The following is a 12062-nucleotide window of genomic DNA, read 5'->3' as shown; positions in this document are numbered from 1 at the left end:
AGCCCTTAATCCTCTGCTAGCATTCCACATGATCATGGCTGATCTGTCTCAGGACTCATGTCCTGAAATTGGTGAAAGAATATTCTTTTGGTTCTACAAGCCAGGGCTGAACGGCACATTAGCCATCTGATACCATGCAACAGGCACCAATTTAATTAGAGGTTCACTCAAATACAGCATACCATTTCGGAGTTTCCTACCTGAGGGCAGCTAGCTCTTCAGACAGTGCTCTGCTCTCCCTCTCAGCAGCAGTCAGCTGCACCACCAAGCTGGCTTTCTCCTTCATCATCTCCTCCTTCTCCTTGCTGGCCCGGAGGAGACCTGCACGCTGGAGCTCCCCATCTCGCTGTGCTTGAGTCAGCTGCTCACTCAGGGTCTGCTTCTGCCGATTCGCCTGTGCGAGATGGAGCCATGATGCACAGTTAAACAAAAAAAACTGAGACACAGCAGAGAGAAATACCAGGTGCTTGACAGTTTCTGAAATAGAAATATGAGCACACCACTTCAGCTGCAATTTAACGAACAGGTACAAAGATCAGGTCAACCTGCTCTGTCTCCCAGAGCTGTGAATTTACAGAATCGTTTTATTTATTTATTGATTGATTTACAGAGCGCAATAGGCTCCTCCAGCCCTTTGAGCCATGATGCCTAACAATTCCCTGATTTAATCCTATCCTAATCATGGGATGATTCACAATGACCAATTAACCCACCAACCGGTAGGTCTTTGGAAACGGGAGCACCGGAGGAAACCCACATGGTCGCGGGGAGAACGTACAAACTGCTCACAGGCAGTGGCCGGAATTGAACCTGGGTCACCTCTATTGTAAAGCATGCTAACCATCACGCTATTATGCTGCCCCATGTTCTGCATCTTTTCAGTCATATATTCATAGTTCCTACTTTAACCTCCGCAAAGATAATCAAAGCAGCTATCTGGATTCACAGTTATCTTTATAAAGCTACTGGGAAACCATGAGATGAATCCGTACCTTCTCAACCCTTGTAACCTTTGCAATGACAACACCTTGCATTTTCACATTATTTTCATTATAGGAAGTCATCTCAAAATCACCCATAAGCATATAATACAAATAAGTCTGACAATGAGCCACGCAAGACAGGCTTTCCAAACATGCAGTCAGGACATGAGGGCCCTGATTACAGGGAGAGGTTGGGCAGGCAAGGTCTTTATTGTTTGGAACTGAAAGACTGAAGGGTATAGGTCCTGAGGTGTGTAAAATCTTGAGCAGTATACGTAGATATGATGAACAGCATAATCTTTTTCTTAGGAGAGGGGACACAGAGGGCATACACTTGCTATGATGAGAGAGATGAAAGATTTAAAAGAGACTTGCAGAGAACTTCTTCACACAGAATGTTGAGCCTATGGAATAAATAGCTACTGGTTAAGGCAGTAGCAATAACATTCAAAAATGCATGGGTAGGAAAGGTTTAAAGGAATATGGGTCAAACGTGAGCAAATGGGACTAACTTGATAGGCACCATGGCTGGCATTGACCACCTTGGGTTTAAGGCATCCTTCCATCAGCACTCTATTACTCTATAAGAAGATATTTTGATAGGTGACCATCAGCTTGCTTGAATTAGAGCATTTTAGAGCAGAGTGGGAGGCATGAGGTAAAATCACTGGAATTCTCACAAGTTAACTCAGTTGTTATTTATTTGAGCAGTACCTTTTAAGCAGATATACATACATCTGTATTAATTCCATTTCTACTGAGCAGCCTCCCCACATCCACCTGCAATAACAGACGTAGAGCACACGTAGGATCTCGACTTAGCAATGATTCAACTGGCTCCTGCAGTAGAACATCGTTAAGTTCATACCTGCCCAAGCTGATCTTGCAGTTGATCCCTCACCCTTTGGAGAACCACTATCTCATGTTCCAGCTGTTCCTGGCTTGCCTCCACAATCTGCAGAGACTGGTCTAATCCACATTTCTCCGTGTCCAGGTCCATCTTCTCCTGCTTGACGCGGACCAATACATTCTGGATACTAGCCTTTGCCTTCTCAACCTCTTTCTTCTGTCCTTGCAGAACTGTTCTATCGTCTTCCATCTCAGAGAACAGAAATATTTAACAGGCATTAACCGCAAGCTATAACCATCCAGCACCAAGTATATTGGTCCAAACCTGCACGATAAACTGAGTGTGTGAATTTCAAAAGTAAGAGTGTTAAGGGATACAGGATACACCGAATTGGGGTTACATGTTGTAATACCGTCTATAAATAGTCCTATTCTTGAGTTAAGGATCTCAATGAATATTGGGAAAACAAATTACGCTCTAAAAAGAGAACTAAAATGATAAGCAACACACATAAGTATTGCTGGTGAACGCAGCAGGTCAGGCAGCATCTATAGGAAGAGGTACAGTCGACGGAGTCCTGACAAAGGGTCTCGGCCCGAAACGTCGACTGTACCTCTTCCTATAGATGCTGCCTGACCTGCTGTGTTCACCAGCAACATTTATGTGTGTTGCTTGAAATTCCAGCATCTGCAGATTTCCTTGTATTTGTGACTAAAATGATAAAGAGCTTTCCTGATGAACAATATAATGGTGGAATTCATGGTGCTGTTCTCAAAGTTCAAACTAAATTTATTATCATATACATTATGTATTTATTACATATCACACGCAAATTTAGTCCATATGTGTTACCGTATACTAGCTTGATATTCATCTTCTTGCAGGCGTTTCATATTTATTATTTATTTAGAGATACAGTGCAGATCTGGCCCTTCTAGCCCAATGAATTGTACAGTCCAGCAACCCACCTATTAACCCTAGCCTAATCACAAGACAATTTACAATGACCAACTCACCTACTACCCGGTACGTCTTTGGAAATTGGAGCACCCGGAGGAAACCTACACATTCACACAGAGGACATACAAATTCCTGACAGATGATGTTGGAATTACGACACCCCGAATTGTAAAAGCGTCACGCTAACCGCTATGCTACACCAAAAACAAGACAAACTCAAATAAAGATAACACTGAGATCATGAGTTGTAAAAAGTTCTTGAAAGTGAGTCTGTAGGTCATACAATCAGTTCAGAGTAATGTAGAATGAAGTTACCCATACCACTTCAGGGGCTTGAACCTGGTGGTGTGGGTTGAAGACTTCTGTACTTCCTGTCCAACAACAGCAGCTAGAAGAAGGCGTGGCTTGGGTGTTGGGGGTCTGTGACAGTGACTTCTTGTGGCAGTGTTCCTTGCAGATGTACTCAATGGTGGGGAGTGTTTTTCCTATTATGGAATATGCTGTATCTCTCATTTTATAGTCATCGAATAATAAAGCACTACAGCCCACCTAGTCCATGCTTAACTGCTATTCTGCTCAGCCCCATTGAACTGCACCTTGACTGTAGCCCTCCATAATGCTCCTATCCGTACACTTACTCAAACTTTGTTTAAATAGTGCAGTCAAACCCACATCCACCACTTCTGCTGGCAGCTTGTTCAACACTCACACCCTTTCACCCTTAACCTATGACCTCTAGTTCTAGTCTCACCAACTTCAGTGGAAAAGGACTGTTTGCATTTACCCTATTTATACCCCTCAGAATTTTGTACCCCTCTGTTGAATCTCCCTCTAGCTCCTGCGCTCCAGGGGATAAAGTCGTAAACCTAGTTAACATTTCCCTATAACTCAGGTCCTGAAATTTTCCTCTGTACTCTTTCAATTTGATCGATATCTTTCCCATATGTAAGTGGCCAGAACTGCACACAATATTCTAAATTAGACCTCACCAAAATCCTATACAACTTTATCATTACATCCCAACTCTCGTACTCAAAGCTCTAACTTATGAAAGCCAATGTGACAAAACCTCTTTTTAATGACCTTATCTAACTATGACGCCACTTTCAAGGATTTATGGATCATTATTCCCAGATCCTTCTGTTTTACAACAAGCTTCAGTGCCCTACATTTCAATTTGTACGTTCTACCCTGGTTTGTCCTCCCAAAGTGTAACACCTCCAACACACTTGCATTATATTCCATCTGCCATTTTCAGCCCATTTGGCCAGCTGGTCCACATCTCACTGCAAGCTTTGATAGCCTTCCTTCCTGTCCACTACACTCCTAATCTTCAAGATTATTCACAAATTTGCTGATCCAGTTTACCACATTATCATTCAGATTATTGATATATGTGACAAACAACAACGGACCCATCATTGATTCCTGCGGCACATCACCAACAGGCCTCTAGTCAGAGAGTCCACTACCATTTTCTGGCTTCTCTCATGAAGCCAATGTCAAATCCAATTTACTACCTCATCATGAATGCTCAGCGACCGAACCTTCTTCACCATCTGCCCATGTGGGTCTTGGCAAAAGACCTTGCTAAGGTCTATGTAGACAATGTCCACCTACTTTCCTACATCAGCTTTTGTGGTAACTTCCTTGAAAAACTCTCAAAAACTGGCTACACACGACCTACCACATGCAAAGCCACATTGACTGGCTTTAATTATGCCATGTCTATCCAAATACTTATTTATCTTGTATCTTAGAATATCTTCAAACAATTCACCTACTACTCACAAGCCTAGAATTTCCCATCTTATTCTTAGAGACTTTCTTTATCAATGGAATAACATTATCTATCCTTCAATCCTCCAGCACCTCACAAATGGATAAGGATATTTAAAATCCTCTGCTAGAGCCTCTGCAATTTCTGTACTAGCCTCTCTCGCAAGGTCTGAGGGGACGCTTTGTCATGCACTGGGGATTATCCACCCAAATTTGCTTCAAGACAGTAAGCATCTCCTCCTCTGTAATCTATAAACGGTCTATGACTTCAGTATCATTTTGCCTTAGTTATAAAGAATCTGTCCATCTCTCAAGTAAACACAGATGTAAAAAATCCACTTATGATCTCCTCCATCTCTTTCAGCTCCATGCATAGATGACTACAGTGATCTTCAAGAGGACAAATTTTGTCCCTTGCTATCCTTTTGCTCTCAATATACTGTACCAGTTGAAGCCCTTGGGATTTTCCTTCACTTGTCTGCTGGAGCAAGCTCATGCTATCTTTTAGCCTTCCTGGTTTATCTCCTGTGTTCTCTTACATTTCTTATATTCCTCAAGTACCTCATTTGTTCCTTGCTGCCTATACCTGCTATATACACCTCCCCCTTCTTCTTAACCAAGGCTTCAAATTCTCTCAAAAACCAAGCTTCCCTAAACCTATGATGTAACCAGTTAGGATACTCCACACTCTACATCTACAGATGACTGTCAACGTTTTCGGTGACATGCTAAATCCATGCAAACCTCTAAGTAGAGATGGAGATGTTGTGACTTCTTTGTGACGACACTTATATGTTGGTCCTAGGACTGATTCTCTGATATGTTGATGACAAGGAATTTAAATCTATGGATCCTCTCCACCTCTTTCCTTTAATGAGGACTGGCTCATGGACCTTCAGCTTTTCCCCCCTGTAGTCGATTACCAGCTCTTTGGTTTTGCTGATGCTGAGTGAGAGGCTGTTGTTATGGTAACATTCAATCAGGTTTTCATTCTCCCTCCTATATGTTGATTCGTCAGCACATTTGATATGGCCAACAACAGTGGTGTACTCAGCAAGCTTAAATGTGACACTGGAGCAGTAGTTAGCCACACAATCACAAGTGAGTAGAGCAGGGAGCTAAGCACACAGCATTGTAGAGCACCTGTGCTGATAGCCTTTTTAATGAACCCAGATCCATACTAACTGTTGAGGTCTCTTTTGGCACTGACAAATAAAGACTGCAGTTTCTAAGAAAGATGTGGTAATTGTAATTGGTTTATTGTTTACATGTATACCAAAATACAATGAAAATCTTCATTTGCATGCAATCCAGACAAGTCATTCCACATATAAGTATGAATACAGAGATAGTGCAAAAGGAAAAGCAATAACTGAATGCAGAATAGAGTGTTACAGTTACAGGGAAAGAGCTGTGCGGGGCCATGTATACAAATAAGGCCATGATGAGATAGAATGACGGGTCAAGTTTCATCTTTATCGTACAACAGGCCCTTTCAAGAATCTTATAGCAATGGGGTAAAAGCTGTCTTGAACCTGGTGCTATGTGCTCTCAAGCTTTTGTTTCTTCTGCCTGATGGAGGGGGAAGGAAAGAGTATGACCAGGATGCGAGGGTCTTTGATTATGCTGGCTGCATTCCAAGGGAGCATATAGTGTAGTCCATGGAGAGGAGGTAGGTTCTTGAAATGGATTGAGCTGTATTTGGATGCCATAGTGGCGTAGCGGTTAGTATGATGCGATTACAGCTTCAGGCGTCAGAGTCCGGAGTTCAATTTCAACATCACCTGTAAGGAGTCTGTACAAGCTCCCCGTGGAATGCATAGGTTTTCTCCGGGTGCTCAGGTTTCCTCCCACAGTCCAAAGACATACCGGTTAGTAGGCTAATTTGTCATTGTAAACTGTTCTGTGATTAGACAAAGGTTAAAGCTGGCTGGCGTGGCTTGAAGGGCTGTAAAGTCATACTCCATGCTGTCTCAATAAATAAATAAATATTCAGAACGCTCTGCAATTTCTGCAGTTTTGGACACAGCAGTGGCCAAATCAAGCTGTGCTATATCCAAATAAGATTCTTTCTATGGTGCATCTGTAAAATTGAAACATGAAACACAAGACATTCAAATTAAATCTGGCCTTTGGACTGCCCAGTCTAATTGTTGGTTAGGCATGAAGTTCCCTGATCCCAAGCATAGTAGTAATACACGTCTTTGGTCCTGAATTGAAATGCTAATTAAGATTTTCAACTACAGCTATTTAAGCCAGGTTATAGACGTGTGTTAAAATTATGGTTGCCCGAAGAAGGGCAATTGCCACCTTATTTATCAAATAGGTCCCAAATATCGAGCATTGAATTTACTGCAGTTCCCAGCTCTTTATGATACTAATTCATGTCACTTTTTAAGGCCTTACTCTACAGGGCCAAAGATTGCTGTGAGTACAATACTTTGGAGATTTTCCAGCTGAAGGACAGGCAGAGAGGGAGTGAAATGAAACAACTGCTCCATGTTTTCAGACCCAGGAAACCTGTGTGGTGGTGGGGAGGATGAGAAAGAATTTTATGGACTGACAAGATCACCCAGGACCACCAAGAAGAGCTGGCAGGAGGTGAGTGCTGGACCTGCTCGTGAGATGACTCACCCTATTGCAGCACTGAAAGGAATTCCTCACTGTGATTAGTCATGTCAAGGCAAAAGCGCTAATGCTTTAACTGCACCTTTCATCCTCATTCTCACACACAAACTCATGCACAGTCCGCACACACACAGTTTCACGCACACATATACACTGCACTGCACACACACAAAACTGCACATGCAACCATGCATGCGTACAAATGTAAACTGTATGCACATGTACACGTGACATTCCTGTACACATATAATCACACATGTGCAAATATATGTAGTACATCAGCACACGCATGGACACAATCATGTAACCAAAGAAGTGTGAAATTAGGTTCCTTTGCCTTCAAGACTAAATCTGCAAATAACAGCAATCGTTTTAACAAATAGATTGTAACCTTTCAAAAGCAAAATATAGTCAAGCTGGTGAAGAAACTCTGCCTCCTGGGCACCTCCCTGGACTTTCACATCAGATTCACCTTTGTGGCATTTGAAGTACAAAGCACATTGGTTAGACACTATCACAGCAAAGCCCACATACTCACCTGATCCATGCTCCATCAACTAGTCCCCACCACCCCTCAGCCACAAAGAAATGCCTAAAGAAAAGAGGAGGTGGCAGATGAGCAGGGGAATAGACTGCACCATTGCATTTTAAGTAGCAAATCTCCAGCTCAGACATCGCTGCCGTGTGACCTGGAGGTTGGTTAGAGGTGCATGCTTCACTTGAGAGACAACTGTGGTCAGAGAAGGGAAGTGAAAGTAGTGTTTTAACTCCCTCAAGAGAGATTGCACTCTAATGCTTTATCAGACAACATTGACGATGATTATGGAAGGGCTGATGCAGATGCATTGTAATATACTTTTCCTGACAGATTGTGACAAGGCGCAGAGAAGCGAGCGTGCAGTCCTGGTCAACTGGTTCATTGGTCTTCAGAAAGTTCCCTGCCTGTGTGCAACATGGAAGTGCTTTTTTTTTAAGCCCACAATAAGTTAGCTGATCAATGTCAAATACAAGAAAATCTGCAGATGCTGGTGATCCAAAGCAACACACAAAATGCTGGAAGAACTCAGCAGGCCAGGCAGCATCCATGGAAATGAGTAAACAGTCATCCTTTTGGGCCGAGACTGTTTAGTCTTTTCCATAGGTGCTACCTGGCCTGCTGAGTTTCCCCAGCATTCTGTGTGTGCTGCAGCTGACCAGTGTTGCCATTTCTTGTCAGGATCTGGAAGGGCTGAAAAATGTGGACTGGTTCGGTAGCCAGATGATTCCTGTTTACTAAAGGAGTTAATGGTATAATTGTGGTTTCTGTCTAATTGTGAAGGAAATCCGGGTCATTTAGCCACCTCAAGTTGAAGTAACCATGCATAGCTCTGAATCACTCAACAATGAAGTGGCTACTTGTGGGATTTCCTCAGGTAGCTTCAGCAAGAACAGAAAGGGAACCAAATATCAAACCTAAAGCATTTCTGATCTTTATTTCATGATACATTTGCTCTGATTTGTTCTCAGAAGTGTAACAATGTGCATCTTGTCTGAACCACGTATCATAGTGATTCCTTTTTGGGCAAGGTCTTTTACTGTTGGCTTTGTTAACTGACCTGGAGGAGAATGCGATTCAATTCAACCTTATCCTGAGCCAAACCTTCACTGAGTGCACTCATCTTGGCAAGAGAATCTCGCAGGGTGTCCTTCTCAGTCTTCAGCTTGTTTAAGGACAACTCAAGGTCTGTACTATTCAACTCAGCCTACAAGAATGAAAAGAGAACGGGCCCAAGAAAAAAGATGCATTAGCAAGATAAAGCACCCTCAAATCATACAGGAAGTCAAACAGATAACAAATACAGTCATACACTGCCACAAAGGCTCAAAACATGTCCAGTATATTTAAAAACCCCATGTCAATCACACAAAGAAAAACAATCAATCTTATATAAATACTGTGGAGGAGCCTAAAGTGCAGTCACAGACTGTGAAATGGACAAAAAAGCTTTTGTTATCTTTTGAAGCTGAAAGCTCTATCAAATAACTTCAGAATTTCTTCAGGTCTTCCTCAAGAATAAACATTATGCAACTGGACTAGAGACCGAGAAGCCCAGAGGCAAAAATTCTACCCCCAGCAAAGGGAAATATAAAATTGTTAACTAATTAAAAATGCATCCAGGGCAAAACATGAACTTTGGTGCTGGTAATCATGAAGTTGCTGGATTGTTGTAAGAAGCCACATGTTCACCCATGCCCCTTTGGAAAGGCAATCCACTTGGTCTAATTTACATACTGTATAACTTATATTTTCCTGTATCATTCAATCTATCTCTCAGAACAATCCCATCCATCTCATTCCCCCATTATCTCCTGATAATCTACCACCCTTCATGTCCTCATCAACTCTAACCTACAGCCCATTAATACCGAGGACAATTTACAGTCCTCCCATCCTTGCTGTAGGCTTTGGAGGCGTGCATGCTTCAATGACTTGGACAGCTATGTTGGCTGGAGTCAGGGCCTTGTACTTTGGCTCTTGGTAGGGTCACCCATGCTAAACAGGTCAAAGGGTAGAGGCCAGACTAAGAGTGCTCCACCAGTCCTCCAGGTTGTGGGGGGGAGCATGGGAGGTGGTCAGCTCGGGGCTAATGACCCTGACTGTTCAAAAAAAAAATCATTATGGCAACAGCAATGATGAATCCGTCTATATCTGTGTGCAGACAGATATATGGACAGACAGAGATGGAGGACCTTCATTGCTGCTCTAAACGCCAGCAGTATAACGGGCAGTAAGTAAGTAACAATTTACACCGGCTGATTAACTTACCGACCTGCAGGTCCCTTTGGGTCTGGGAGGAAACAGGAACACCTTGAGGAAATCCACACAATCAAACGAAAAAAAAATTATGAAACCATGTACAGGGAGGAGGTCAAACACCTAGAGAGTTGGTGTAGTGATAACAACTTGATGCTTAATGTCACCAAAACCAAGGAGATGATCATCGATTTCAGACGGTCTCAGCCTGAGCACACACCCCTCAGCATCAGCGGTTCCACAGTGGAGAGAGTGGAAAACATCAAGTTCCTTGGGGTGCAGATTTCGGACAATCTCACCTGGTCCAGGAACACCACTGGGATTGTGAAATGGGCCCAGCAGAGATTGCACTTTCTGAGGAAGCTTAAACAAGCATCACTCCCCACTAGCATCTTAACTACATTCTACAGAGGTGTGGTTGAGAGTGTGCTGACCTTTTGCATCACAACCTGGTACTCCAGCTGCAGTGCTGTCGACAAAAGAGCCTTGCAGAGGGTGGTTAGGGGAGCAGAGAAGGTTATTGGGGTCTCCCTACCTTCTGTCCAAGACCTCTTTCAGAGTCGATGCCTCCAGAAGACACGGTGCATCATTAAAGACCCCTCACATCCTCTCCATGAACTGTTTGTTCTTCTGCCATCAGGCAAGCGTTACAGGAGCATCAAAACTAAAACCGCAAGGCTACTAAACAGCTTCCTCCCACAGGCAGTCAGACTGCTAAATAGCTGCTCTATCTGACTCTGCTTTGGACACTTTTAACTTGCACTGGACACTTATAACTTGATTTTAACTGACATGTGGCTGTTGTGCTTTACTATTTATTGTTAGGTTTATTATTTAGTGTTGCGTTTGTTATGTTATGATTGCACTGCGCCTGGGAAACACTGTCTCATTCTGCCCTGCAGAGTTGATGTACAGTTGGAATGACAATAAAGTTTTTTGAATCTTTGAATGTACAAACTCCACATAGATGGCACCAGCAGTCAAGATCGAACCTGGGTCTCTGGAGCAGTGAAGCCACAGTGTTGCCTGCTACACTCCTCGCTTAACTCACAGAAAGATAACTTTGTCTCAAACTGCACTCTGAAACAGCTCAGCAACCCACTCAGCTCCAAAGCAATTTGGAATAGGCAATAAAGTTTGACCTTGCCAAAGAGTTACAAAAAATCTTTGGTAAGTATCAGTCTTGATTGGGTATCATCAAGGGTTTTCATGGCACCCAGTGTGGGGCAATGCTCCCAGAGAAAAATGGACATGAATATCCTCCCTGCCCATTCAGTACTCCTGTTCGGTGGTACCCTGACCTCACATCTCAAAGCTGAGATGATAAAGAAATGAAACCAAAAACAAGAAGGAAATATTGATAAGTAGAAACTCTTTCAAAGAACCCCCCAACATTCCAAAATAAAGCAATCATAACCAGATGTTCCCAAAAATAGGAAAATGCACCTCTGTGCAATAGGAGTCAAATAAAATAGATGCGGTTAGTTTTTCAATAAGAGGGAAATATAACCAACTTATTCACTACTCAAAAAGATCCATAAGATATCAGGAATAATCGTATCTTAAATTAACTATAAAATAATACTTTTGATGGGGTTATATACAAATGGATCTAATTATATAAACCGTCAGACATAACACTAGTGGGTATGCATGATCTAATTTGCAGGGCAACTCGAAGTAAAACAAACCTGCTAAGTGGAATACTGCTTTTAACTGCAGTAGATTTCAGAGAATTTAGCAGTATGGAATCTGAATCTGAATCCATTACAATAATATTCCAATGAATAGAAAATCAGAAACAAAGGTGGTGCTCATAATCCACATGAACCAGCAAAGGTTAGAATTAGGTAAACCATCAGTGTCATTAATTAGCCTGGTCCATCAGAATAGTCTCTTGAAGTCTCCAAATGCTTGCCAGCATTATTAATATTCAAATATTATTTCTATTTTCCGACATTGATGCCATCAATACAGAATGCAGATTTTGTGCTACAATTCAACTCTGGTGGTTGCAAGTACACTTGATTTCTGCGTAACCTGATCGACTTCTCCTTATATCAGTGGT

General features: G+C 42.3%; 1 protein-coding gene across 1 annotated transcript in view; it reads right to left on the bottom strand.

Moving 5' to 3' along the window:
- LOC134345449 (rootletin-like) overlaps nt 1-12062 on the bottom strand; it is a 387184-nt gene that overhangs the window by 128551 nt on the left and 246571 nt on the right. The window contains exons 16-18 of the mRNA XM_063046136.1: nt 8796-8942; nt 1852-2082; nt 201-394 (exon numbers count right to left, since the gene is read on the bottom strand). Coding sequence (XP_062902206.1) covers nt 201-394; nt 1852-2082; nt 8796-8942 — 572 coding nt within the window. The remainder of the gene's footprint in view (nt 1-200; nt 395-1851; nt 2083-8795; nt 8943-12062) is intronic.

The sequence above is a fragment of the Mobula hypostoma genome, chromosome 4 (assembly GCF_963921235.1).
Source record: "Mobula hypostoma chromosome 4, sMobHyp1.1, whole genome shotgun sequence".
Taxonomy (NCBI): Eukaryota; Metazoa; Chordata; class Chondrichthyes; order Myliobatiformes; family Myliobatidae; genus Mobula; species Mobula hypostoma.
Note: the sequence above shows the minus strand (reverse complement) of the source record. Positions and strands in the feature narration are given on the sequence as shown.